This window comes from Mandrillus leucophaeus, unplaced genomic scaffold (genome assembly GCF_000951045.1).
Source record: "Mandrillus leucophaeus isolate KB7577 unplaced genomic scaffold, Mleu.le_1.0 Scaffold695, whole genome shotgun sequence".
NCBI lineage: Eukaryota > Metazoa > Chordata > Mammalia > Primates > Cercopithecidae > Mandrillus > Mandrillus leucophaeus.
In genome coordinates, this window is record NW_012107530.1 from 159,718 (window position 1) to 186,689 (window position 26,972).

A 26,972-nucleotide genomic window follows, 5' to 3' on the forward strand; every position below is an offset into this window, starting at 1 on the left:
CACTCTCACCAGTTTGCAAAAGTAACTGAGATGACGTTTGTGCCTAGCACTGTGTCTAACACAGAAGAGGTGCACAGTCAAACTTAACTTCTACACCCAGATATGCCGCTCCCTGTTCAGTGTTGGTTTGTTGTTGCTGTGGAGGGGGTAATTTTCTTATTATTCAGCTCATCTTAGATCTAGTGTTGATTTCTCCAGAAGCCATGGGTATACACCTGTATACAGGCCCAGGTCTTTCTCTACCCCGGGGCAGTGAGATTTCTTACATGATGGGCCCTCTCTGGGCTGGATTAGAGCCATGCATACTCCAAGCCGGTAAATAGTGCCACAGGTATTGCTTATGGGAAGGAACAACCAGCCAACTTCAGGACTTGATGCTCCCCCAATTCCGGGGCCAGTGGCTCCGTTCACACAAAAACCTGTCGGCATTTGTGACTCTGATCATGAGAAAACCTGTAGTTATTTGGGGCTCTGCTCACAAGGAAACCTGTAGTTATTTGCAGACAGAGGCTCTGGGATTTAGACCTTTTTTATCTTCTAGTGTGGGTGCTAGCATTGCCTTCTTAGTTGGTTGTTTCTATTTAATTGCTTTACTTTCACGGGTGTCCTGAAGAAAAGCAGAAAATTATAGTCATCTGGCAAAAAAAAAACTAAAGAGAAATTAGACTTTGTCCCCTTTCACTCTCTCTCATTCTCCACACACACACACACACACACACACACACACACACGGAGTGATACAAATACCTACTTGAGCCCCTCAGTTATTTTCTCTCAAGGGCTGAAGTCGGTCACACGGGATAAAGGAGGGAACGGAAGGAGCAGATCTTTTCGGGAAGAAGACACGTTTTGTTGTCAGGTTCCTGGGAGTGCAAGAGCACGCCAAAGCAGAGAGAGAGGAGAGAGGAAAAGCCAGAGGGAGAGAGGGGGAGAGGGGATCTGTTGCAGGCAGGGGAAGGCGTGACCTGAATGGAGAATGCCAGCCAATTCCAGAGACACACAGGGACCTCAGAACAAAGATAAGGCATCGCGGACACCACACCGGGCACGAGCTCACAGGCAAGTCAAGCTGGGAGGACCAAGGCCGGGCAGCCGGGAGCACCCAAGGCAGGAAAATGAGGTACGTGCCAGGGGAGGAGAGGGCACAGTTCCCTTTTGGGGACCCGGTGTCAAATAGCAGGGAGGGTCTGACCTTGTCACTGGACAGACTCACCTGTGTGTCCTGCCTGTGGTAGAGAGGGGGGTTCTCATCAATTCTTGGGGCTCTGAGAAGGGAGCTGTGGGTGGGCTGGGTGCCTTCCCCAGGACTCCGGGAGACCTAAAACTTGAAACGGGAGACTTTGTGTAAATCCTGCTTCAGGCGCTGCTGAAGCTCGGATTTCTCCCACTGCCTGCGCAGGGTGCTGCCTGCTGGCGAATGTGACTCTTCTCCTGCTCACCCACAAGGCTGATTTTTCCGTGTTCCTCCTCTGGGAAGAGCATTGCTTTCTCTCTTCCAGCACTTTGTGAGTTAGATATGTGTTTGTGTGTTTATTCGTTCTGACCAGAAAAGAAACCAGCTTCCCATAGCTTGACTCTGTGGTTTCTTCAACCTTTACAAGTTTGCCAGTTAAACCTCAATTTAGAAAACTAAAAATCTGTCCCCATTTTACAGTTCCCTACAAATTTTCCGCATTTCTCATTGAAATCAGAGGCAGCTGGTGGCATGAATCAGGCTATGAAGTACACCAAATGGCTCTTAAAGAGATATCACACTTAAAAAAATAAATAAATAAAGGATTTTAGAGTTCTGAAATTGAGAACTTCACATTCTAATTGGTTTTAAACTCTTTAACCTTTCTTATTCCTCATTATACTTGACACTCCTTAACCAGACCTTTCATACAAGTTTTTTCCCACAAGTCTGAAAACCCAGCCACCCTAGTTATTTTTATTACTTAAGTATTAATGCTGTTAAACACACACACACACACACACACACACACACACAATGCTCTGCAGATGTGCAAAGTCCCTAAATACCTCTTTTACTATAATTTTCTTTTCAGTTGGGAAAGTGTTTTTATTTGTTTCTCTTCTGCAAAGTAACCTAGCAACTTTTCTGGGTCTGAGACCAATGAGAGGCTTCAGACTATGTTAACTCTTTGAACTCCAATTACCTGTGGTTCAGAGAGATAACCAGGTCTTTAAAAAGTTAGTGCAATAATTCTGTTCTTTTTAAATCCATTGTAATTTTAAACCTGCCATTAAACATCATTTTTCTTTCTCCAAAAAAAAAAAAAAAAATGGAATTTATGTCAATCTACGTTGAATGATCATCTCATTTATCTGTCAGTGATCTGGTCTGAATCCCACCCTACCATTCAGTGCCCCAGCCCATATCAAACTACTTGGCTAAGAGATAGTTCTGTATCATTGCATATGCTCATCTCTAAACTTGGAGCAACCTTCTTCTTTATTTTCCACCTAGAAGACCTGATTGTTCAAGCTGGCACAAATATCTCTCTCCTGACCACCATCTTCCAGAGTGAGCACCCCCTCCTTTGTCCTTTGTTCTGTCTCTGTCCCTTAAAGCTGCATCTCTTATTGTCCTTGTAGTATGTCCTTGTTTAAATGTCCACCTCCCCTTACAAATCTCAGTGCTCCTTAAGTTACATGATCTATGTCTTCATGTTTGTATGGCCAGCACCTAACATAATGTCTATTTCCTACTAGCCATTCAGTACCTATTTGTTGAATTGAATTCAATTTTTGAATAGCCAAGCAACTACGAGAAAAGCGCTCCGCTAGAAAAGTCTCCAGCAGGTCTTGTCTCACATGGATACAGTGTTTCAGTGTTTGCAGAGCACTTTCAAGAGCACTGTCTCATCTGGTTTTCAGATTCCAGATGAAGTAAGGATTTATGGATAAGTGGTGGGTATAAACGCAGTGAAGCAACTTGCCCAGACCACACTGATGATCATGAAAAGGTGCAGATTCAAATTTGGGTCTTTGGGCTCCAAGTTCAGGATTTTTTTCTACTATATTCCACTAGACTTTCAGCCAAGCATATTATTCTAAACTGATGGCTCGTAATTCTGACTGTACATTAGAACGATCTGTGGTGCCTTAGAACATGCCAGTGCTCAGGCCTCACCCCAGACCAATTAAACCAGAATCTCCTGGGGAGACACTTTGGCATTAATATTTTTAAATTTTTCACATAAAGTCATGGATTTTTAAATTATTTTTCACAGAATTAATTGCTTTGGCCAGATGCCTGGGCATGATATGGGCACGGACCCAGCTTCTTCTGTGAGCTCTTGTTATTCCCTTCTTCTGTTGAAGTTATTCACCATATGGTATTGAGCATGATGTGACATCTCTTGGGGTCTCCTTTTCATCGTCTGTCAAATTAGGGTGCTCTGTAAGGGATCCATGCAGTCCCTTCCAACTCTTCAATTCAAAAATGGAGTCTTGGTGTGGTGTGGGTTGAAACGAGGGGCGTGTACGGAGAGTGTATGGAAAAGAGAGCAAGCATCGTTCATGCCACGATCAAGATATATGCAGGCATTTTTACAGAGTCCTGCTAGCCTGTTTCTACAGTGGGACCTATAAAATCTCAGCTCTGTATATTACTTTTGACATTTCAGCAATGTAGCTAAACTTTTTGATTAGCCGGAGGATAGATAGCAGGTGTCAGAAACTATACAGCCGGTGCCTGGTATATAAGAAGCCAAAAACATTCAGAGAGTGTGACGAGGAATGAAAGCTGCCACTTATATTCTTCAATTTACAGCCCCTAACACGAGCAGGCAAACATATGCTCAAGCCCATTACATGAAGGGAGATATTTGTTTCATATGTTTGAAACCGTTTTGAGATGCAAACAAAGTAGAAGGGAACGCTTCTTGGGCCTTCCTCCCACGCTGACCAGTTGCCTACCACACATGGCACCGGGTTTCTGGGCTAGACAGGGCTCTCTGCTGCCAGTCCTTGACAGAACCGGCCTCAGGAGGTTCAGCGTCTCCTCGATGTGGTCTGGAAAAAGCAGACATGGAGGAAGCTGACCTTTCAGCCTTGCATAATTTCGGTGTCGATATTATAGGGAAGTCCGGTTTAGGAACCAAAGCTCATTCCTGACTCCTGCTTTTCGGGAAGTAGCGCGATGGAATAATCATAACTAATGTTTGGTTAGGGCTAGACAGTTAACAAAATACTTCCCCATCCTCCTTTACTCTGATAGCAGTGCTGTGGGAAGTCATTATTATTACTACTTAATGGATGAGGAAACAAGACCTCCCATGACCTCCTAAAATGGAAAGGACAAATAAAGTCAAAGCTGGAGCTGAATCTAGCTCTTCTGACCCAGGGCCAGTGCTCTCCCCTCCTCAGGAGGCCTGAACCTGAACTCCAGCCCTGTTAACATTGGTTCATTTCCTCACTTGAAAATGGAATGCTTGGGCCCTGCCAACTGGTTTTTTGACTCAGCTTTCCAACTAATTCGCAGGTTAACTTGGACATATGCCTTCCCTTCCTTCTGCCTCTGAGGCCCTCCTTCCACAGATTGGTTTAACAAAATATTGACATTGGCTATGGGATTAAGATATTTTGTTTTCTTCATAGAATGTCACATATTGCTACTGTAGGGACCTTGAAAAAAATTAAATAAATTTACTTTCTTTTTCTTGAAAGAATAGTACATGGTCCTTCTTGACAAATGTAAACATTTTATATGCATAAAAATAGAAATACTTATATTCCCATTTCAGAGATAACTACTGTTAATACCTTGGTGTATATCCTTTCAGAATTTTTGTACTTACCTATTTACACTTTATATAAATATTAACGTGACACCTGATTACCAAATATATCACTGTTAATCTGAAGATGCTGGTATGGTTTCCCAGCATTGACTTTTTAGGCTATCTAAGACTTAGGCCCCACTTTCATGGATTCATTCATTTATAATCTGTTATATATCAGACTCTATACTAGGACCTTTATATGCATCATCTTTCACGCTCATAGGAGCCTTATGAATTAGATATTATAATCTCCATTTTATATCGGAGGAAACTGGGGCTCAGGGAGACTTGTTGCTCAAGTTTTCACAGTCAGTAAGTGGAAGAATTGGGACTTAAATCCAAGTACATTTCACCCCAGAGGGTGTGACTAAAGTAGTGCAATGTAGTGCAATAATAGAGAAATGTGCAGGGAGCCGTGGCCTGTGGAGGAGTGAAAGGATACTCCATAGCTGGGAAGCTCTGAGCTGGATGGTGGAGGACAAGCAAGACGGTGGAGGATAAGTAGGTGAGGAGTGAACAGGGCACATGCAATGAGGCTGGAATGGAAGGGCATGGCATGGCCCCAGAATAACTGGGGGATCACAGGGCTGGCTACTGAGATGAGATGGGAAGGACAGATCAGCCAGATAAAAAGTGCCTCAACAGCCATCCCAGAAGCAGACAGTTTACCCAGCAGACACAGTAGAACAGCATGGTCACCTCTGTTTTAAAAAATCAGTTTTGGCAGAAGACCGTTGGTGGGTGGGTCGGGGATATCTGTTAGGATGCTACAGCAATAAGTCGTGTAAGAAAATGTAAACTATGTAATTAACTGGAGAGGAGGAGAGACGGATTTTCAAAACATAGGAAGCAGAATAAGTAGGACGTGGTAACTATTGACTCTGGGGTAAGTGAAAAGATGAACGGTTAAAGTTCAGGCCAGGGAACTGGTTGATGGTAATACCATGAACAGAAATCAGAAACGAGAGCAGGAAATGATAAGGAGAGGAGTGATGAGGCAGCTTCAGCACCACTAAGTTCAAGGTCACCAGACCTCACAGGGGAATCAGTCTGTTTGACAGAGGCCTGGTGTGGTGAATACTGACTGACCAGGAGGGCTTTGACCAGCCTTGGTCATTCTGCCTCGTTATTGCGTCAGCCATGGTGATGTGCTCTGTAAGTTTTATTGAATTTTCCTTGCCTCTTTTGCAACTCTTTATTAGTCCATTATCTCTGATTCCTACAGGAATAAGTTGTAGGTTTTCAATCCTTTTACTAAGAGGAAGAAAACTTGCTTTGCTTATTCCTTCTTTATTAAAGATTTTGCGTACTTTGACTGAGTTTGTGGTGAAATACCATTTCAACGTGTTAAATCTGTTTAAGGTACTACAGATTCCATCAATGCATTTAAGCCTCATCCCAGTATTACCATGTTATTATCATTTACTTTTTAGAAAAGAGAATCGAGAGTTTATGATTCTTAAATTAAGCCAAGCTGAAGAAATATCAACTTTTACCTAATTATGAAAGTTACATTTTTGACAGTAAAATGGAAGTGTCAGACTCCCAAATGTGATACTTTCTAGGAGTTTAAATTTAACACTATTATCAGAGCTTTGAATGAGCAAAACCAGAAGAAATGTTAGAAATTATCTAGTTACCATTTTCCCATAATACAGACCGAGGAGGAAGGTCAGAAGGGGAAAGGTAATTACAGCACGCCAGAGAGAGAGACATGCTGAGATCTTGTTCTCCTGGCTGTGATTGAGATGAATGGCGGGGGCCTGTGTTTATAAATGTAAGTAGACCTACATTCATGTCTTTCAGGTGGCTGCTTCTCTATCATGCTCTGTGCTTCTCCCTGTCAAAGGCTTCAGCCCACACCGTGGAGCTGAACGATATGTTTGGCCAGATCCAGTCGCCTGGTTATCCAGACTCCTATCCCAGTGATTCGGAGGTGACTTGGAATATCACTGTCCCAGACGGGTTTCGAATCAAGCTTTACTTCATGCATTTCAACTTGGAATCCTCCTACCTTTGTGAATATGACTATGTGAAGGTGAGACTCCTGGTGTCCCCTAACTGGGCCTGGCTCTCTGCTGGGATGTAGACAAGGCAGTATGAAACTAGACACTTCCAGGGTGGCATATAGTGAGAGAGACACACAAGTCACTATGGTATGAATTCATGTCAAGGTGGAAAGCTAAGTGCAAGCTGATGGGTAGAACTAGAAAGGTGCATGAAGGAAACTGAAGCTGATGGAGTATGACTCAGCCCAACACAACATCCCTTCTTTCTTCCTGTTCTCAAAGCCTTTAATGATTCTACCAGTCTCTGTTCCAAGGTCACCTTTAATTCAGTGAGCAGAAAAGGGCAGAGACCTCGGAGTAAGCGGTAATCATGGAAACAGAACCATAATTATGTCCAAAGTTGAGGCATTACAAAGCAGTGTCCAATTTCCCAAATAATGATCAAGTATATGGGAAGTGCAGAGTATACAGTGGTAAAGAGTCGGAGATGAAGTAGGAAGGGTGCGTGGAGGGGACATTCTTAAGGGCCTTGAATGTCATGCCAAGGAGTTTGCATTTTATCAGCAAAAAGCATGGGTAGGGAGGAGAGGGTCACTATCAGAAGTAGATGTAAAAAGTAAATATGGGGGAAGAGCAGGACCACATCAAAACAATATACCCTGGAATTTAGAGAACCCCCCACAAAAAAAAAAAATTTCCATGGGTGAGAAGCTGTTCTTCTTTTAAAGTGCGGCTGAAAAAGGTCAGAATATTTCTAAGGGATCAAGTCTATTGCAATTATATCTAGTTAAAAAAGATGTGGAGACCTAAGAACCTACCTTCTAAGCTCTCTCCAGCTTCCTGGAAGAGGTTCTCATCAAACAACGCTAGAGCATTTAGACATTTTTAGTATTATTGTACACTCATTATTCCATAACCAGTAATTCAACATGAATTAACCTTGTATTAATCAGAATATTTGGTCAACAACAGAGAAGTGAGTTTACAAGGTGCTTTTATAATTATAATCTCATTCAAACTTTAAAACAATTTTGAGACAGGAGCTATGACCCCATTTCACAGGTAAAGAAATAAATCCAGGAAGGTTAAGCAACTCACCCAAGGTTGTACACCTGGTAAGTGACGGATTAAGCTCTCAAACCCATGCCTTGTGTTTTTGAAACACATGCTCTTTTGTCTACACCAAACAACTCCCAAGCTATTCTCCACTGAGCCTAGGATACAGCAGGGGCATATAAAGGCACCGTGCTTCCACTTATTTTATATGTAGAGTGTTGTCATTGTATATGTTGGGTCTGCTTGCAATGTCCCATTTACAATAGGTCTCTGCATCTAAAAATTTTCCAAAATTGGCGTTCCATGGTAGGAATTTTTAACCTCAGCACTACTGATATTTTGAACCAGGTGATTTGCTGAGAAAAGCTGTCTTGAGCATTGTGGGATTTTTAGCAGCACCCCTAGCTTCTATCCTAACTAGGTGCCAGTAGCAGCACCCCCCTCCCAACCAGTTATGGCAATCATAAATGTGTCCAGATATTGTTAAATGTCCCAGAACCACTGCTGTATGGGATGATGACTCTTAGAATGCCCTGTGCTAGGGACAGTGGAAATATTAGGACACAAAAGATCTGGTCCCTTAGAAAGAAAGGTGAGCCTTGAAAATAGCCATTGCACAAGATAGAAAACAGTGATGGCAATAAAAGACTAACTGATAAAGAATGACAAAAGGTGGAACTGGTTGCTCTAAGAGACAATGTAGATTGGTAATCTAGATGCAATTTCTATAAATTCATTAAAAATAGAACCAATTTCTTAGGGTCACAAGGATCAACCAAGAGGTCTTCACTGAGGCTATGAGTATGTATCATCCTAAACTGAACTTTCTGATGAAAAGGTTAGTTATGCCTTTCAGGATAAAAGGGTTAACCAGAGTTAAACTCCAGGATAAGATAGATTATAGGTGTGGGTCTTCAGGCTAAGTGGAATTTCCCAGCCCATTCCCCCAACTAATGTTGGTCACAAAATCATGACATTCTTTAATATTTTGATTGGAGTGGTCTTAACCAGAAGAAAAATGATCAAACCTTGGTTTAATATGACAATAAGTTCCATGGATTTAGACAAGGCTCGATACGAACTTTCTAACCATATTTTTCTCCACTTTCAAACATGTCAACCATCTAGAAATTTTGTCAGTGCCAATAGCTTTTATTGGTACCTGAGACTCAAGATCACAGAAATTATAGAATATTTTTCCTCAGTTGTAGCAATGACCTCTTCTCATAGTTTGCCCCCTCTCCTCCTTAAGGTTTGACTCTTAACTTCATATTCATTGAGCAATTCTTTCTCTTAAGTTTGATTCTTTTTCAGATAGAAGACAAATTTAACCTCGTTAGATCTCCTTTATCAAGGTGATAAACACAGAAGAGAGGGTTTAGCTCTTTTCTTTGCTCCAAATAAGTGGAGCCTCCCAGGAAGGCAGATGAAGCAGCTGACATAAAGCAGCATTTTGTTAATGGGGAAAAACCGATGCTACTTTTCAAGAGCAATAATAAAATCTGAAGACCTCTTCTAACACTGAATTAAAGATATTGGAATAGACTTCTATCCAAAGCTTGGCTTTCTAGGCTACAGAATATTTTGGAAACTGGTTGATGGTTTCTATCTAGAGTGGTGAGACTCCTTCCTGAAACCACAAGTAGATGGACATGGGCCCTCTGGAAGAGGCAGTATGGTCCTGGGCTCTTACATGAAATTCAGAAAATTCCTTTTCTGGTCTCAGATCTGTCACTCACTCCCCAAATGACATGGAGTGGAGAAAAATATTATTTTACAGCATCCTCTCTGCTCCAAAATTAGACAGAAGACCTCTGGGCATAACAGAGAAGTAGTCTACTTGAGACAGCTTAGGGACTGAGCTGCCTACCTGAAGTGCCCTAAGGTCCTTGCATCTGCGAGTTGGGACATTTTTCCAGTTCCTTTGAAAGAAGAGAGTAACATGGTGGCGGCAGGAGGTGAGATCGATTTCTCCACTTGCGCTTGCACAGCTGACTCTCTTCCAGAAAGCCACCCAAATGTCAGCATTAGCCTCCTGCAGAGGTTCCAACAGCCGTGGGGCACCAGCAGGCCTCACCTCTGCAGGGCGCTGCATGCTGGTTGGCTGACTACTGGTGCTCATGTGGAGACCACCCCGTGCCCCTGCCGACCCACAACCAGTGAGTTGCCCTCCTAGAACTGAGAACTCACAGAATGTCAGGCTGCAGGGGCCCTCGGGGACGCATCTCATCTTAAGTTGTGGTTTTCAAATATGTTCTCCCCAGTACACATTTTCTTTTTTTTTTTCTTTCTTTCGAGACAGAGTCTTGCTCTGTTGCCAGGCTGGAGTGTAGTGGCGCAATCTCGGCTCACTGCAACCTCCACCTCCCGGGTTCAAGAGATTCCCCTGTCTCAGCCTCCTGAGCAGCTGGGACTACAGGCACATGCCACCATGCCCGGCTAATTTTTTGTGTTTTAGTAGAGACGGGGTTTCACCATGTTGGCCAGGATGGTCTCCACCTCCTGACCTCATGATCCTCCCACTTCGGCCTCCCAAAGTGGGATTACAGAGATGTGAGCCACCATACCAGGCCTATATTTTCTTCTTGAAAATCTTCAGTTAGGCCCAACATAGAGAAGAGACAGAAGTGAGCTGCTCTAGCTGTAGGTGGCCCTGCTTGCTCATCCTCCTTGGTTACCCTGAAGCACCTTGAGGGATTGTAACTTGAATCTTGCTGCTCTGGTCACGTTCCTATTGGACAGAGAGGAGGTCAGAGTTCAGAGAGAGGGTGAGCATTCTGCCTCTGAAATCCCAGACCCAGAAGTCTTCCACACTTAGTTGAAACCCACTGACTTTTTCTAATTGCCTGGCCAATGCTAGCCCCTATCATATATGCTTTTTCTGGCCATAAATGGAAGAGAAACTCTTCCCTTTCCGTCTAAATAAAAGCGCAAATACGCCATGTGGCCCCCGGGTAAATCCATATCCCTCTCCAAAATTCTGTTCTTTCCTCTGTTCAGTGAGAGGGTGGAGTGAGATGATCCCCATGGTCCTTTCAATTCTGGAATTATAATCCCAATCTTCCTCGCCAGAACTTCTAAGACGACCCCACCAAACCCTCCTTATCATAGTCAGGATAACACCAGAAAACAGAAATCTTATGTTTACAGCAGCTGCGTCTCAATGTTGCATAGCTGCAAGCACTCCAGTAGGAGCCTGCAGCCTGTTGGGGATGCCTTGGTGGTATGTCATCACAGAACTTGTAAACATATCATGCCAACACTGTCCTTTACAAAGCAACTTAAAATAACACTGACTTGCCTTTGGCAGGATAAAATTCCCTGTTTTAAGGCATTTTTGCTCTATGACTAAATTCTCCTCCCAGGCCTATATAGGAGTGGGTTTAAGAAACCTTCCAACTCACAGGAACATTTTCCAGCCAGCCCAACCCCACAAACTGCCCTTCCCACCCAGGCCCATCAGGGCAATGATGATGGAACTGCTGATACTGCTCATCAGTAGCCTGTAGAAGAGCAGGACCCCCAAGTCTGTGGTCCGGATGCTCACATTTATGAAAATCCCTCTCCTGCCTGATTTCCCACAGTTCTTGGTCTTCAAGACTCACGCACATCTGCACAGCAGCATCTGCTTCCTGGGAATGTTGCTGCAATGTTTAGATTCCTGTAGTGCACGGATGAGGCATACGAATCCAGGCTGGTTAATGCTGCAGGCAAGAGGCAAAGCACAGATGCTGGTCAGAGTCAGGCAGCCTGGGTCCTGGGTGTCATTCTATACTAACTAACCTTGGGCAGATGACTACACCTAGAAGGAACTCTGTTTCCTCCTCTGTCAAATACAAAGGGTAAAACCAGATGGTCTCTAAGGTCTACTTTGCCTTGATATTCTGTGCATCTAAGACCTTAGAAATCATGATCCAACCCCATGATCATCATGTCCAAAGCCCAGGGAAGGACAATTCATTGGCCAACATGATGCTTGTATCAGAATTTACATCTTAAGATTCTCAGTCTTTTCTTCTAGTTATTTAACAGAGTTATTTAACAGATTAAAAAACAGCGAACTCCCATCTTGTGAATGACTAGGTTTTTATGTTGTAATATAAGACAAATATTGTCTATAGTCAAACTTACCGTTTAAAAAATCCCTTAAATATTGTAAAGCATTATCTTTTAGATGTCCAGAAAAGAATTTTTTTCCAGAAATGCAAGAAATTAAAGTTCCTTTGGTTGAGCACCAGAAGAAGTGGTTCATTTATACTTACAAAGAAACTGTGAAGCTATGGTTATGGAGAGAGTTTAGATAGTTAGAAACCAGAACCATCAAGAGAACAGCAGATTACACATTCCAATTTCAAGTTCATTTCATGGCATCTATTCACTGTAAAAGGAAGCATAAATTACCTGCATTTGGATACTCTCTTTTTTTCTCTTTATGTCACCATGTGTAATATTTCAATAGCATCTGTGGCATGTTTATGTAATGCAATGCCACTGTTTTCCTTTTAACCCTATATCCTCGATGTATTTGATATTTCTTCCTGCCTTTCCACCGTTAGTTCCTTAGTTCCAATTCTTATTCCTCTCAACTAGTCTATTGTAATAGCCTTCTGTATGTCTACCAGATGTCAGCCTCTCCCCATCTAGCCTACCTTCTATGAGTATCCAGAAGGATCTTCATCGAACATAGCTTTGATTATGCTACTCTAAAAATCTTTCAATGCCTCCCCGTTGTCTATGGAAGGAAGCACAGTAATCCTATTGAAAATCTACCATAAGCTTGAGACTATGCCAAAGACTGGGTGTGCAAAGATCAGTAAAAAAAATTCTTCACAGTAAAATGAACTGTAAAGACCTCAAGGAATTCAGAGTTCCATAGAATGTGATGAAATAAGTGCATAATAAAGCCAGACAAAGTAACACAAGGGGTATCAGTCAGTATATACGTTTGGGAGTGGTCATTTCTAGATGGCCAGGGAGAGCTTTGGAAATACTTGATATCTGAGATTAGTCTTAAGGGGTAAATAATAATTTGGCAGTGCAGTTCCCTAAGTAGGATTTCTTAGCAGAGCTACCATCAAAGCAGGGAGGTTGAAGAGGATGGGAATGATGCAAAACTGAGAATAATCAGAGTTGGCATGCTTTGGGGAGAGGTAAAACCCAGAAAGATTATCTGAGGGTGAACTGAGAAATGTTTGGTAAATTTGGGTTTAAGCATGTGCTCCCAAAATCGCAAAAAAGTGGTCAAAGGTTGAATTAATTTCACCGATGAATTTTGTTAGCCAGCCTAATACTAATTTATACTATGATTTGGGGCCGGGGTGGGGAGTAAAAAAAGAAGAAGAAAGAATTACGACAACATAAAATTTCCAATCTCACACAACAGTCTACATTTCCAAATTATCTTAGAATATTAGAAAATCTGGCAAATCTTGCAGCTTCCTGCCTTCCAACAGCCAGCCAGCACCAGGAAGAGGTGGCCCTGCGGGTAGAGTCCCCACCATTCCCCATAACTCCCCCATACTAATGCTTTCTGGCCTCTTCGTGGCACCATTGCTTCTTTTACAGTAAAGAAAGTGACACATTTTCCCCCAGTGTCTCTATCAAAAATAGGAAAGTTGAAAGTTCCTGAGAAAGACATGTGTTTCAGGAAAAATCTCTTTGCAGAGTGAAGAATATCCCTCTGTATTTAACATGCAAAGTGTGTATTTCTGTCTAAAGAATTCATAGCAGCTTGTTTCACTCATGTTTTCTGCCTGGCATCTTTTAGCATTTGAGTCTAGGACCTCCAATTAGAAGCTGTGATGTCACGGAGGGAGGGGGCAGTGAGGTTCGGGGATGTGACACAATCAGGGGTATGCTTGAGCAAGGTTAATCTGGAGCTACATAAGGGGCATCAAGGACTGGTAAAGTGAAAAGAAACTGGAGCCGCTGAATGAGGCCATTTAGGTGGCTGTGCTAAATAGATTGGATATGACTATGTGGAGCGTAGTATACTTCAAGAAAGCCCACAGGCCTCTTGGACAGCTATGGAAGAGCAGGTAGGATGTGCAGAGGTAAACCCCACAGGAACTGGCTGCATATGGGAGAGGAAAAAGGAGGAATCAGATGCTTTAAGCTCTAGTTAGGACAACTTATTGGCTACTAACCCAGAAATTGAGATCAGGAACGTGAAGATGCGTAGATTTGGAAAGATATAGAGTGCACTGAAGTGCATTGAGTTTTGAATACAGCTGGAAGTGCTGGTCTGAAGTTTGAGACAGAGCTTAAAGAGTTGTAAGAATGGGTGTGGGAAGAGCACAGAGACAGTGATGGAGAGAGGATTAACACATTGAGGATTAAATTCTGTTTCTGCCACCATCTGAGTGAGGAATCTTGGTGAAGCTCCTTGATCTCCCTCAGCACTGGTTTTGTCATCGTTTGAAAGAAAGAGTTCCTAATGAATACAGTGTCTTCCTCACAGGTTGTGGGAGGATTTGAGTGACATAAGGGTCTGAGAGGAATCAGTACTGCAAGCGCAGTTGTGCTCAGCGGTTGGGAGCTCAAACTTTGGAGTCATTCAGACCCATGGTCAAGTCTTGCCTCCACTTCTTACGGGAGCGTTTGCTTAACCTTGCCAAGATTTTCTTCTCCATCTGTAAAATGGAGATAATAATGATGTTTATTTCATAGGCTTACTGTGAATGCCAAATGAAGTAAATGCTTCAATGGCATATGTCTAACACATCTCTAATTAGCTCATAAGTACATTATAGTGGTAATGAAGGCAATGGGATGAGTAATAAAAGTGTCTGCCTGGGCCGGGCGCGGTGGCTCAAGCCTGTAATCCCAGCACTTTGGGAGGCCGAGACGGGCGGATCATGAGGTCAGGAGATCAAGACCATCCTGGCTAACACGGTGAAACCCCGTCTCTACTAAAAATACAAAAAAACTAGCCGGGCAAGGTGGCGGGTGCCTGTAGTCCCAGCTATTCGAGAGGCTAAGGCAGGAGAATGGCGTGAACCGGGAGGCGGAGCTTGCAGTGAGCTGAGATCCGGCCACTGCACTCCAGCCTGGGGGACAGAGAGACTCTGTCTCAAAAAAAAAAAAAAAAAGTGTCTGCCTGGTATCATCAGATGCTCAATGAATGTCACTTTTCTCATCAACTCTGACCCTACCACTGATTAGCTGTGTGTGGCCTTGCTAATGTTACTCAGTTTTTTCTGGCAATTTGTGAAAAAGTGCTTCCAAAACACTATTCAAAAGCTGGGGGTTATTTCTCCTTTGTATTTACTGTGTAGAAACACAAATTTTACAGCAGTTTTTAATCTATTCACTCATTTGATTCTTATGGAATAGGAAGAGTAGGGATTATTGCACCGAATTTACAAAAAAGGAAACAGGTACAAGTGAATTTGCTCAAGTCTCTGCAGGAAAGCCAGGTTTGACTCCCTGCTCTTCTAACTCCCCGAGTCATGGTTCTGTCTGTCTATGGAGGCTTCCTCAGAATAGGCTTTATTGTGGAAGGGGCCCTGTTATGTTTCCTGGCCATGCATTATTCCTAAAACAAGGTTGTGGGAGAACCTTGTTCTCTCCTACTTGTCAAGATAATTTTATAAAATTTGGTAAAACAGAAGGTCCTTGAGGGGCCCTATATTGTCTAGATTATTTTAAATAACTTTCTCGTTTATCCTTTGAGAGAAAAAAGTGTTTTTTAAAAATAATAGAAAATGGAGTCTGAACTACAATGAATCGGCAAGTGCTTGTGTTATCTGCTTGTAGTGCGTAATTTCTAATGATGAGCTCAAGTTCATTCCCACTAGATTGCCAGCCCCATGAGTTCAGGGCCTATGTCTGTGTTTTCTCCAGTAGAAAGCACAGTCCTGGGCAGAACAGGAAAAGGCACATGTCTCCTGGCAGTGGAAAGGGCTCTGGCCTAGAAAACAGCTGCTGACTCCTGCTGAGAGCTTGGGCAAGTCACGTCTTCATTCAAGGCCTCAGTTTCCCCATCTGCCTGATGAGGGAACTGGACGAGCTGGCCTCTCCAAACCTTTCCGGTTCTGATGGTCTGTGACTCCCAGTCCAATGCCCCTTCCCTCAGGCCACATTGGGTCAGTCTGCATCCTGCTGTGTAATTGAGAGGTAAGTCGCTCCCAAGGGGGACTCTTCTGACCCCTAAGCTCCTAATTTCTGTGCAATGCTCTGTGTTTACTTAGAACATGCCCTCGACCTTCCGGCTGAACTCACTTCACCTACTGCAGTAACTCTGCTCAGTCTCTGGGAGTGGACAGGAGGCCTTGGCCCCAGAAGGAAATGAGAAATGGGTAAACATTTCTCATGAATTTCAATTGTAGTCTCCAGTGGAATTCTCCCACTCCAGAGACACAGGGTCCCAAACAGCAATTCTAGCTGACTCAGAAGAATTAGAAAATGAAAATGAGCTTGCATCAGGGAAGTGTGATGAAAGCTCATTTCATGCCGAAAGTGCAAACAGCACAGGCTTCAGGGTGATGGAAAACAAAAGGAAGCTCCCAGTGCTGAGGCAGAGAATGTGGGTGAGTGTGAGGTGGGAATGTCCCAGGTGTGGGTGTATATGGGGTGCACATCTCTGTGCTTGAGTGTATTACACGCTGCTCTTCAAAACACCTTGGTGAAGAGCAGTGCCTGAATTTACTTTGATATGTTTATAAAGGGAAAAGTTAGGGAAGGAGAGGTGTTCATTTATTCAACAAATATTTATCTAGTGCCTACAATTTATTAGAGCTTAGGGTACAGCAGTAATTAGAACAGACAGAAATCTCTAAAGTGAGGCTTACATTGCACTGGGATACACAGACAGTAAACACTAAACATAATACATAACTAAATGATGTAGTAAGTAATAAGTTTACGGGCAAAGAAATAAAATAGAGCAGGGCTCTGCATGAGTCGAGATGGGGGCTCTGATTTAAATATGGTGCTCATTGAGAGAGTGACATTTGAGGAAACACTTGAAGCAGGTAAGAAGGTTAGCCATGTGGCTTTCTTGGTGGGGGGGCTACCCTGGGGCCACTCCAACCAGAGGGAACATTCAGTGCCTCCAGGTGGAAAGTGCCTGGTGTGTTTGAAGAATAGCAAGGATGGCAGTGTGGCTGGAGGGCAGGAACATCAATGAAGACAGAGGTACAGAAGGAGAGCGGGATGGGAGGCTGCAAAATAGGGTTCCTGCTAAATGCTGCCAGGCAATGGCAGGCTTCGCAAGCTGCTTTCATGCCCCGAATCTCATTTGACTTGACGTTCAGAGGATAGTATTAATGTCCACTTTTTACGTTTGTGAAAACTGCGGCCTGGAGACAGGGGTATGAGTGCTAACAACCAGATTGGGGGGTGGGGGCGGGGAATGGGGGAAAAGAGACGTGCAGTGGCTCATCATTCAACATTCAGATATCATAGACACAGAGAGCCCTCGGAGCATAGATCATAGAACAATCACATAATTAGGAAGTAATAAGTTTTCATAGAACTAATAGAATATATTTAATGGTAAGTTTGTGAAACTTAATGATGACTGGATTTAACAACAGGGGAGCAAAATCCCTGAAAAACTAACAGTTGGCTCCTAGAAACTGGTGAGAGCTGCTGGCTCCAGCGCACCTACTGTCTGGGGAGGTTTAAGTGACCCCTGAGGTATGAGTGGCAGAGATGTGACAATTGGTCCTTATTCCAGTGCTCATGTAGGATTTCAGTGCAAAGATTTGAGGATGTAAGTTTAGTGTGGGCCAGGGCAAGGTCCTGGACAGTGTCACAGGAACACAGCGGCTCACAATCCTTGAAACTCTGCTGGAAGACACTTGCCCAAGGCAGCCCCTTCTGTCCACTCAGCACAAGCCTCATCACTGCCCTCACCCGCATCCTGGCTATGACACACCTGGAGACAGGCAGCTTCTGCCGCAGAAGAACACAACAACCCTTTGTGTTTCCCATCCTCGGGCTATTTTCCTGTCCTGAACTGTTTGGGGCCCAGCCTCCAAGTTGCAGAAGGGATTTGCATATGAATGAGCTCAGCTCTGGAGTTCCAGAAAGGGTGAGGTGGGGGAGTCTGAGCCATTCTCAGGCCAAAGAGAGTGTCAATCCTCCCTGGCTCTCCCTCCCAGACACAATTCTCAGACTCTTCCCTCCCACCCCACCCCCCAGCCCAGCTCCCTCTGAGACGGTGGGCACTGCTGGTTTCCCACCTGCGGGATGCCCGCTTCCCAGGCTCTTGGCAGGACCCCTCCCCTGCCAGCTCTTTCTTCTCGCTCTGCTCATGCTGCCCTTTTCTGACCAGAGCCCTCCCGAGAATAGGCAATGCTTCCTGGCAGCAGTGGGATTCTTGGACTGTTTGGGATTCCTGGACTCTTAGGACCTGCCAGCTGTTTCTCTGGACCCCACCAGCTGTTTCTCAGGCCCCCACATTCTTTATGGTGCCAAGCATTTGCATGTACACAATACCTGCTTAGGGGCTCACCCAGCTCTGTTAGGAGGTTTTCACCCTGATTGACAAATAAGGACACCGTCCTGGGAAGAGCAGTGCACCTGCGCCCGGTACTGGCTCTGCCATTGACTGACTTTAAATAAGTCTGTTCCTCCACGTAAGAAAGGACAGGTATAGACTTGAGGTCTTTTCATGATCTTTTCAGCTCTGACCTTTGCTCTGGCAGGTGGCTTATCAGCTGTGCGATTCCAATTATTGAGCCAAACCTGGTTGTCAGAACATCCGGATGTTGTCTCAGGTCTGCTACTTGTAGGTTATGTGGACTTGGGGGAGTCCTGTCACCTCCCTGGACTCAGAACTGTCTCCCGGAAGTGCATTCACTACATGACTGCCATTAGGAGCAAATAAAATAGAGAAGGTAAATGTGCCCTGTCAACTGGAAAGTTCCACATAGAATGAGGAATTATTATCATCATCATTATTTTTATCACTTTTTTTTTTGATGGAGTCTCACTCTGTCACCCAGGCTGGAGTGCAATGGCGTGATCTCCGCTCACCGGAACCTTTGCCTCCCGGATTCAAGCAATTCTTGAGCCTCAGCCTCCCGAGTAGCTGGGATTACAGGCACCTGCCAGGACGCCAGGCTAATTTTTGTGTTTTTACTAGAGACAGGGTTTCACCATGTTGGCCAGGCTGGTCTTGAACTTCTGACCTTGTGATTCACTCATCTCGGCCTTCCAAAATGCAGGGATTACAGGCATGGGCCACGGTGCCTGGCCGATTATTATTACTCTTTTTTTTTATGGTCGAAAGACTTGAGCCAGAACTGGAGCATTAACTTCCAGAACCTCTCATTTGGAGTCAACTTGAGCTTAGATCTGCCAGCTTAGTTATTTTTACTTTATGTGGCTTTCAAGAGCTTCTGAAGTGCACCACACACATGCAAACACACGTACCAGATGCCTCCTTCGTTTCTAGGCCCAGGTTTCTATCTGGTATCAGGTGCCTTTAACTTTCTTCTACTCAGATCCTTAACTGAAAGTAAAGCTACCCGGTGAAGTAGCAGGACTGGGCCATTAACCACTGGCCCAGTGGCTGGGAGTGATGGACTTTCCCTGAAGGTGAGCTCAGGAGTACCAAGCACTCACAATGAGCAGGAGTCAGCCCGGGGCTGTCAGTGAATCATTGGCCTACAATTCATGCACCTAGAAAAATCTTTTGAAGCACAACAAAGTAAAGAGAGAAATTCCTAGACTTAATGCTATCTTCTTGTGGACAGAAGCCTTCAGAGACCCCTCACTTTGCTCTGATCGCCTTTCATAACTTAAGAGTACCCTTTTGATGTCTCCCAGCCCCAGGACTGTTGGAAGGCTTTGCAAAGTGCAAAGAGCCAAACAGCTAATAAACCACCTGCCAGGGGAGGAGGCTGGGCTGGGAGGTCTCTCTAGGTGCCCTTCCAGCTCTATCAGCTTAGGTTCTGAGTCCCCACAAAAGGGGAAACCACTGCTGATGGCTTCAGCAAGATTAGGAAAGGAGTGAAATGGAGAAAATAGAGGGTATCCAGGGACAATCTCAGCTTCTTAATGTTCTCCAAATGCATGAAGTGACCCATGGCAACTAGCTGGGAGCCAGAACATGTCATCTTGGTTGGTGGATGGATCTCAGCAGTCCTGTTTTCCTCACTGATGTACTGAGTGCTCAACATATCCCGGGCACTTCTCTGAGTGTTTTACGTATATCAACTCCTGTCCTATTTACAACAGTTCTGTGATATAAATACTATTATTTTCACTATTTGACATATGAGAAGACCTGTATACAGAGAATATTAGCTTTCTAGGACTTCTGTAACAGTGATCACAAACTAGGTGGCTGTTAAAATGGTTAAGTTTCTTAACCACAGAAATTTGTTCTCACGCAGTTCTGGAGGTGAAAAGCCTGAGATCGAGGTGTCGGCAGGACCATGCTCCCTCTGAGGGCTCCAGGGGAGAATTCTTCCTTGTCTATTCTAGCTTTCTAGAATAGGCAGTTGTAGGCGGGCAGTCTTGGGCACTCCTTGGCTAGTGGCAGCGTAACTCTAATCTCTGCCTCTATCTTCACATGGCTGTCTTCCCTCTGTGTGTGTCTCTGTGTCCAAACTTCCCTCTTCTTATGAGGATACCAGTCATTGGGTTAGGGTCCGCTCTAACCCTGTGTAGTGTCATCTTAACTTGATTACATTTGCAAAGACCTATTTCCATATAATGTCGCATGCAGAGAAACAGGGGTTAGAACTTCAACATGTATTCTAGGGGGACACAATTCACCCTATAGTACAGAGAATTTAAGTAATTTTTCCAACATCTAATCACTGGAGAAGATCATATAAAAATGAGGTACCCTAGTAAGTAAGGGGTTGCATCCTAAAGAAACAGAAAACCTAACAAATTGAAAACAATTCACAATTTGACTCAGTCTTGAGAAGTCAACAAAGGGCAGAGATGCTCTTTTTGCAACCTTTCTTAAATATCTAAGATCTATCTTTCTTCTCTTTTTCTCTCTCTCTCCCTTTCCTTTCCTTTAGGTCTTCATGAACTCTGGACGAAGAAACTCTTCTGTCTCCCCTTAGCCATCTACTTACACCTACCTACTCACTCCTTGGACTTCACAGTCACAAAAACTGTCCCCTGACATGAGACCCTCCCTGCCATATACAGATATATGTGACTTTTAGGTATTCTGAGTTTCTTGATGTTTTCTCAGAATTTTACTTTTCACCTTATTGTTTATGAAGCAAAGATCTCTTTTTCAACTCTGTTGAGACCCAAGGGCTAGAGAAATGAGAGGGGGTGACAGTGCTGAGGAGTACCCACGCCATGTTCTGTGACGAAGGGAAGACTTGAGGGGAGGGTGATAGCAGATGCATGACCCTGCATTTCCAGGCTGGTTTAGTTGCTCCTCCTGTGTGCCTCACTTGTTTGTTGACTTGAATTAACCGATTTTATACCATGGGGTGAAAGATAGAGAGAAGCAGCTTTGAGCTCAAGTTTCTTTTTAAATGTAAAAAGAGAGGAAGAAGAAAAATTACCGATAGTTCCACTAACCATTGCTAAGAGTTACTCTAATTCCTTCCCCTTCTTATTTTCAATGCATACTTTCAACATAGGTATAATTATACCATATATACTATTTTTTCTGCTTTTTCACTTAGTATCGCCTCCTAAGAACATTTACGTATTGCTATAAACTCTCCATGAATGTGATAATTAATGGCTGCCTTGTGTTTAGAAGTTAATACTAATTTAACTATTTCTCTAGAATGGGATATTTACAGTATTTCTAATATTCTATTATTATATGACTGCTATAAATATCTTTGTTTATAGAAGTTTTTTCTCCACATTTGGAATATTTTTCCCTAGATTATATTCCCAGATATGGAGCCAAGAGATAACTTTCAAAGTCCAGGATAATCCAAATAGCCTGATCTATCTTGGAAGATGCTGAGTTTCTCATCCCTGCAGCTGATAGTGAAAAGGTGGTATGATATTCGCTAAGGGTGTGGTAAAAAGATAATAGGTTAGACTAGGTGACTTTTGAGGCCCCAGGAACCCATGAGATTGTGATTCTCCAAATTTCAGTTTACAAACATCAGCCTATTCTTTGTCCCAAATCACTTTCTTACTTGCTATAAAAGTTATCTATTGCTGTATGATAAACCACTCCAATAGTTAGTAGCTAAAACAACTTCCATTTTGTTTGCTTATGATTCTGTGGTCAGGCGTTTGAGCTGGGCCCAATGAGATGGTCTTTTTGCTGGATTAGCCTGAGGTCGTTCATGCAGCTACAGTTGTACAGAGGCATGTCTGAAGCTGGAAGGTCAAAGATGGCCTGAGTTGCTCATCTCGTGGCTAATGGTGAATGCCAGTGAATTGGTCTAGAGATTTTAATCAGACAGTTCATCTCTGCCCTCTGTGGCCACTGATTCTCCAGTAGGCCTCACAGGGCTTCTTCACACAGTTGCCTCAGGGCAGTATTCCACATATGTAAGTGTTAAAGAAAAAATTATTCAATTGTACTTGTTAAAGTGTGGTAAGGCAGACTTTATTCAGGACGAGGACAAAAAGTATAGGGACCACGACAATGGGATTTTGCAGTGAGGGAGAGAGATTGGGTTCAATTTTGAGTACAGCATGGGCAAGTGGGAATTTAAAGCCAGGGAGCAGGGTGGAGGTCAGCGGATGTTAAATTACTAAGAGGAAACATCAGGGGTAAGGGGGGGCTCTAGCTAAAATGACCTAACAGGATTCTTGCTGATGACAGGCCAAGATGATCAGACAGCACCTCGGGGATGGTGGAGGATGAAGATCCCAATTCAATCTCTAGGGTGAAAAGATTTCAGGGATGGGGCATTCTTGCTACACTGATTCAGCAAATATTTTGCTAAAACTGAGTTTTACAAGGAAGTACACAGATGAGCCGAGGAGATGTTTCAGAAGCTGACTAAAGTTTGGCTAAGCAAAGAATCTCTGTTAATAGCTTGAGGCCTTAACAAAGGCCTAAACAAAGGCCTAAACAAAAGAACCTTGAGGCCTAAGTTTGGAAATAGTATACTGCTTTCAACGTGTTGTATACTTATTGTCAAAGCAAGTTAGGTCAATCAATGAGCGGTGAAGTTACATTGCAAAAATTGTCTGTGTGCAGAAATGGAAGAGATTATTGTGAATAATTTTTGCAAACAATATATTATAATCTATCCTAGGGACAAAACAATTCATGTTCTTTGCATATGCGAAATGCACTTTTGCCCCTTCTCTCAAAGTTTTATCCCATTAGCAGGTCAGGCTTGAACTCCAGGACCTCATGATCTAAATCAGGTCTAGAGTCAGATGACAAACAAAGATATAGCTCTTGAAGTATATCTCCTCTGGATTTAGAGATCTCTGAACCCAAAAGAAAAGTTATTTTCTCTCCACATGCTCAGTATCTCCTTGTCTTGGTGAGAGAAGAATAAGATAACCACAATAGAATTTCCATTGAAAAATGAAAAAAGTGGGAGGCTTATAGCAATTACTGCTCCATAGTATTTCTGAAATTTAGCCAGGCAAACGTTGCTGACTCCAGATACCAAGAATGTTCCTTGATTACAGCCCACTTCTGCTTCCTGGGAGTGGTGAGAGTGGATCCCCAGTCCATTGCTCTCTGGGAGTGGTGAGAGTGGCTCTTGCCTCTGATCTTGACTCTGCCTCTGGCTTCTTAGCTTTGCCTTCTGAGACGTTCTTTCCTTTCTATAAGAAATGGCCCATGTTTGCAGCTGAGTAGTCTATTTGGCTCACTTCCTGTACATAGAAACCTGAAGCTCAGGAGCCTCTTTTCATTTTGAATTGCCACAGTCATTTCTAGTCCAAGCTGATATAGCTCCCTTAAAATCTTTTTGGGTCTCCTATGTAGCAGAATATAGTTCACTCCACTAGATAAAAAACATATCCACAGTTCTTTTCAAAATAGACCTTCCTACTTTGAAGGGCATGTCAGGATGCTACAGAACGATGTTCTTAAGATTCTCCTGGCTAACCCGGTGAAACCCCGTCTCTACTAAAAAATACAAAAAACTAGCCAGGCAAGGTGGCAGGCACCTGTAGTCCCAGCTACTTGGGAGGCTGAGGCAGGAGAATGGTGTGAACCCAGGAGGCGGAGCTTGCAGTGAGCTGCGATCCGGCCACTGCACTCCAGTCTGGGTGACAGAGCGAAACTCTGTCTCAAAAAAAAAAAAAGATTCTTAGGTGCCTTGTGGTCTGGCTGATAGGGAGTACTAGGTACTGCCTTAAATATTCTAGGTCTTGACAAATGATTCTTACAGCCACATCATTGATTTGACATTTACCCTGAAGCCAGTTTTGGTTTTAAAATCTTTCTTTTTTTTTTTTTTTTTGAGACAGAGTCTTGCTCTGTTGCCCAGGCTGGAGTGCAATGGCATGATCTCAGCTCACTGCAACCTCCTCCTCCCAGGTTCAAGCAATTCTTCTGTCTCAGTCTCCTGAGTAGCTGGGACTACAGGCACCCACCACTACACCCAGCTAATTTTTGTATTTTTAGTAGGGATGGGGCTTTGCCATGTTGGCCAGGCTGGTCTTGAACTCCTGACCTCGTGATCCACCCACCTCGGCCTCCCAAAGTACTGGGATTACAGGCGGGAGCCACTGCACCCAGCCTTAAAATCTTTCACTAGTGGATAGACTGTTTTCCAACCCAGCTAGTTCTGGGCGCTCTATGTTTCCTCTAAGTTCCGCTCACGTATTGGAGACTTACTTCTTCCTGAAGTACATTGCCATACACAACTAGAAGAACATACTGACACTTTCAACATCCTGTCTAAAGATTTCCTTAGCCAGATATGCAAGTTCATTACATACAGTTTTCTTTTTCTTTCTTTCTTTCTTTTTTTTCTTAGACAGGGTCTCGCTCTGTTCTCTGTTGCCCAGGCTGGAGTGTAGTGGCATGATCATGGCTCACTGCATCTTCAACCTCCCAAGCTCAAACGATCCTCCCACCCCAACCTCCAGGGTAGCTGGGACTACAGGCACGCGCCACACCACCACACCTGGCTAATTTTTGTACTTTTTGTAGAGACAGGGTCTTGCTATGTTGCCTAGGCTGGTCTTGAACTCCTGGGCTCAAGTGATCCCCTCACCTAGGCCTCCCAAATTTCTGGGATTACAGGTGTGAGACACCACACCTGGCCCATTACATACACTTTTCTACCTTCTAAGTTGCCGCAGACAAGTTTTGCCAATTGATTCACCACTGCATTACTCAAGTGGTCTGTTTTATACTCCCATAGCAGTCTCTTCACTGTTTTTCTAGTATTTACTTGCTAGCCGATCCCAAAACTGAAGCCACATATTCTAGTTTTCTGTTACTGCAGCATTCTACTTCTGGTATCAATAACTGTATCAGTCAGACTTCAATCAGGAAGGCAAAGTCTTTATGAGTAATATGAGATAATTAATATTTATGGGTATTAGAACTCATGTAATTATAGAAGGAGTTGGGCAAGTGAAAGTTGGGAATGGGGAGTTAGGGGATTACAGAAAAGGTTGTCACCAAGCAGTTCTTTTAAAGCCCTGGCATGGGTGGAAATACTTGCATCTGCAAGGGAATCTGATAAGTCAATTCTACCTAAGGGGCCAAAGTGCAATTATGAAGGGGAGGCTCATGGAAAGGGGTCTCTGAGAAGCTGTTGGCTGTAAGCAGCTATCACCTCTGTGGTTTCACCTGAAAGCATCTGGTGATAGGCATGGGCCACTGTTGGTCATCAGAGCCAGCAGTTATAAAGAAGAGCTGGGTTCAGAGTAAAGGAATGTGAGAGCAAGTGAGGATGTATTGGACACATCTACACCTTTCTTTCTCTGTATGTGATTACAAAACAACCTTCAGTGAGTGATGACTATTGCCTTTCAAACTTGCACAAATTCCTTTTTTGGCCAACTCTAATCTGGAATTATACAGGGAAAGAAAGTCTGGGGAACATAACTCCCAGAGTAACTAAACTGGCAACAGGGTAATCCAGCATACTCCCTAAATGTCTGCCTAAATTAGGTCTGCAATGCTCCTCAAGGGCCCTGAGCAGATTTCAGAAAGGCTCCAGGAGTTAGCTCGGGCACATTGACAAACAAAGTCATGAGGCATTTGGGTTATAAGACAGCCTTTGTTTATTTGCCTAATGTCTTAGAGGAGCACTGGCTAGGGAATCAGGATGTTGCAATTGTGGACCTAAAGCCATCACTCACTAGATTCATTTATCATGAGATTCATTCTCCACTCACTAGATCCACCAGTCACCTTGCCCAATTTGTTCAAATTATCTGGGCTTCAATTTCCTCATCTATAAAAGGAGAGCAATCCCTCCTGGGCTGCTTTCTCTATACACTGCTTTCAGGAGCCAGTTGGTAGCTGTCAATGCATTTGTTAAGCTGATGTAATGAATTCATGGACATGCAGAGAGCAGCCATACATAGTGAGAGTAGCTGTCCTTCCATAGAGTAGCCGTTCTTCCATAGAGTATCTGTCCTTCCACAAAAATTTGGTCAACCCCTGCTGCCCTGCCATAGTTTTGCCTAGGAGGTTTGTGCTGTTTCTGCTGAGGTAGGAAACTCATGGAAACCAAAGCCTCGTGGCTTCTCCTTTTCAGATCTGCCTTCCCAGCTCTCTGTCCTCAACAGATCCCCTTTCTGACACCAGGCAATGGGTAGTGGGGAGGAGCAGTTGAGACTTGAATATCCCAGACCTTCACTATTTCCTCTCCCTACATACTCTACCCACCCCCTGCCATCCATCCACGATTTCTACCTGCCTAAATTCTATTCATGTTTCAGTCTCCAGCTCAAAGATTATTCTCTTCTTCCTAAATGTTTTCTGATTCCCCTCAGCTGGATGCAATCTTTTCCATTCCTTCAACCCCCAGGGCAGCCTATCTTTGATTGCACTTACCATACCCTGACAATACCCCAACACATATACCTTTGAGTACTTATCTTATTCTTCTACATTCCTGAGGCAGGGAACTTGCTTATTAAGCTTGTATAACAAATAAATAATTTTTGGCATACTTCACATTAAAATGTAGACAGAACTTAGTACATACATATTTGGTGAATTGAGTTCAAAGAAAACAAATTGAGGACATATAGCCACATGTTGGTGTCCTAA

General features: G+C 43.6%; 1 protein-coding gene across 5 annotated transcripts in view; it reads left to right on the plus strand.

Moving 5' to 3' along the window:
* Positions 1 to 535: 535 nt before the first annotated feature.
* MASP1 (mannan-binding lectin serine peptidase 1 (C4/C2 activating component of Ra-reactive factor)) overlaps positions 536 to 26,972 on the plus strand; it is a 73,528-nt gene continuing 47,091 nt past the window's right edge. Inside the window, exons 1-3 of one of the 5 annotated variants that reach the window (XM_011964352.1) lie at positions 866 to 1,120; positions 1,400 to 1,505; positions 6,597 to 6,828. In XM_011964352.1, coding sequence (XP_011819742.1) covers positions 6,670 to 6,828 — 159 coding nt within the window. In that variant the 5' untranslated portion in view covers positions 866 to 1,120; positions 1,400 to 1,505; positions 6,597 to 6,669. Of the gene's footprint in view, positions 1,121 to 1,399; positions 1,506 to 6,596; positions 6,829 to 26,972 lie in introns of all 5 variants that reach the window. The other 4 variants (XM_011964351.1, XM_011964348.1, XM_011964349.1 and 1 more) reach the window with 4 other exon arrangements.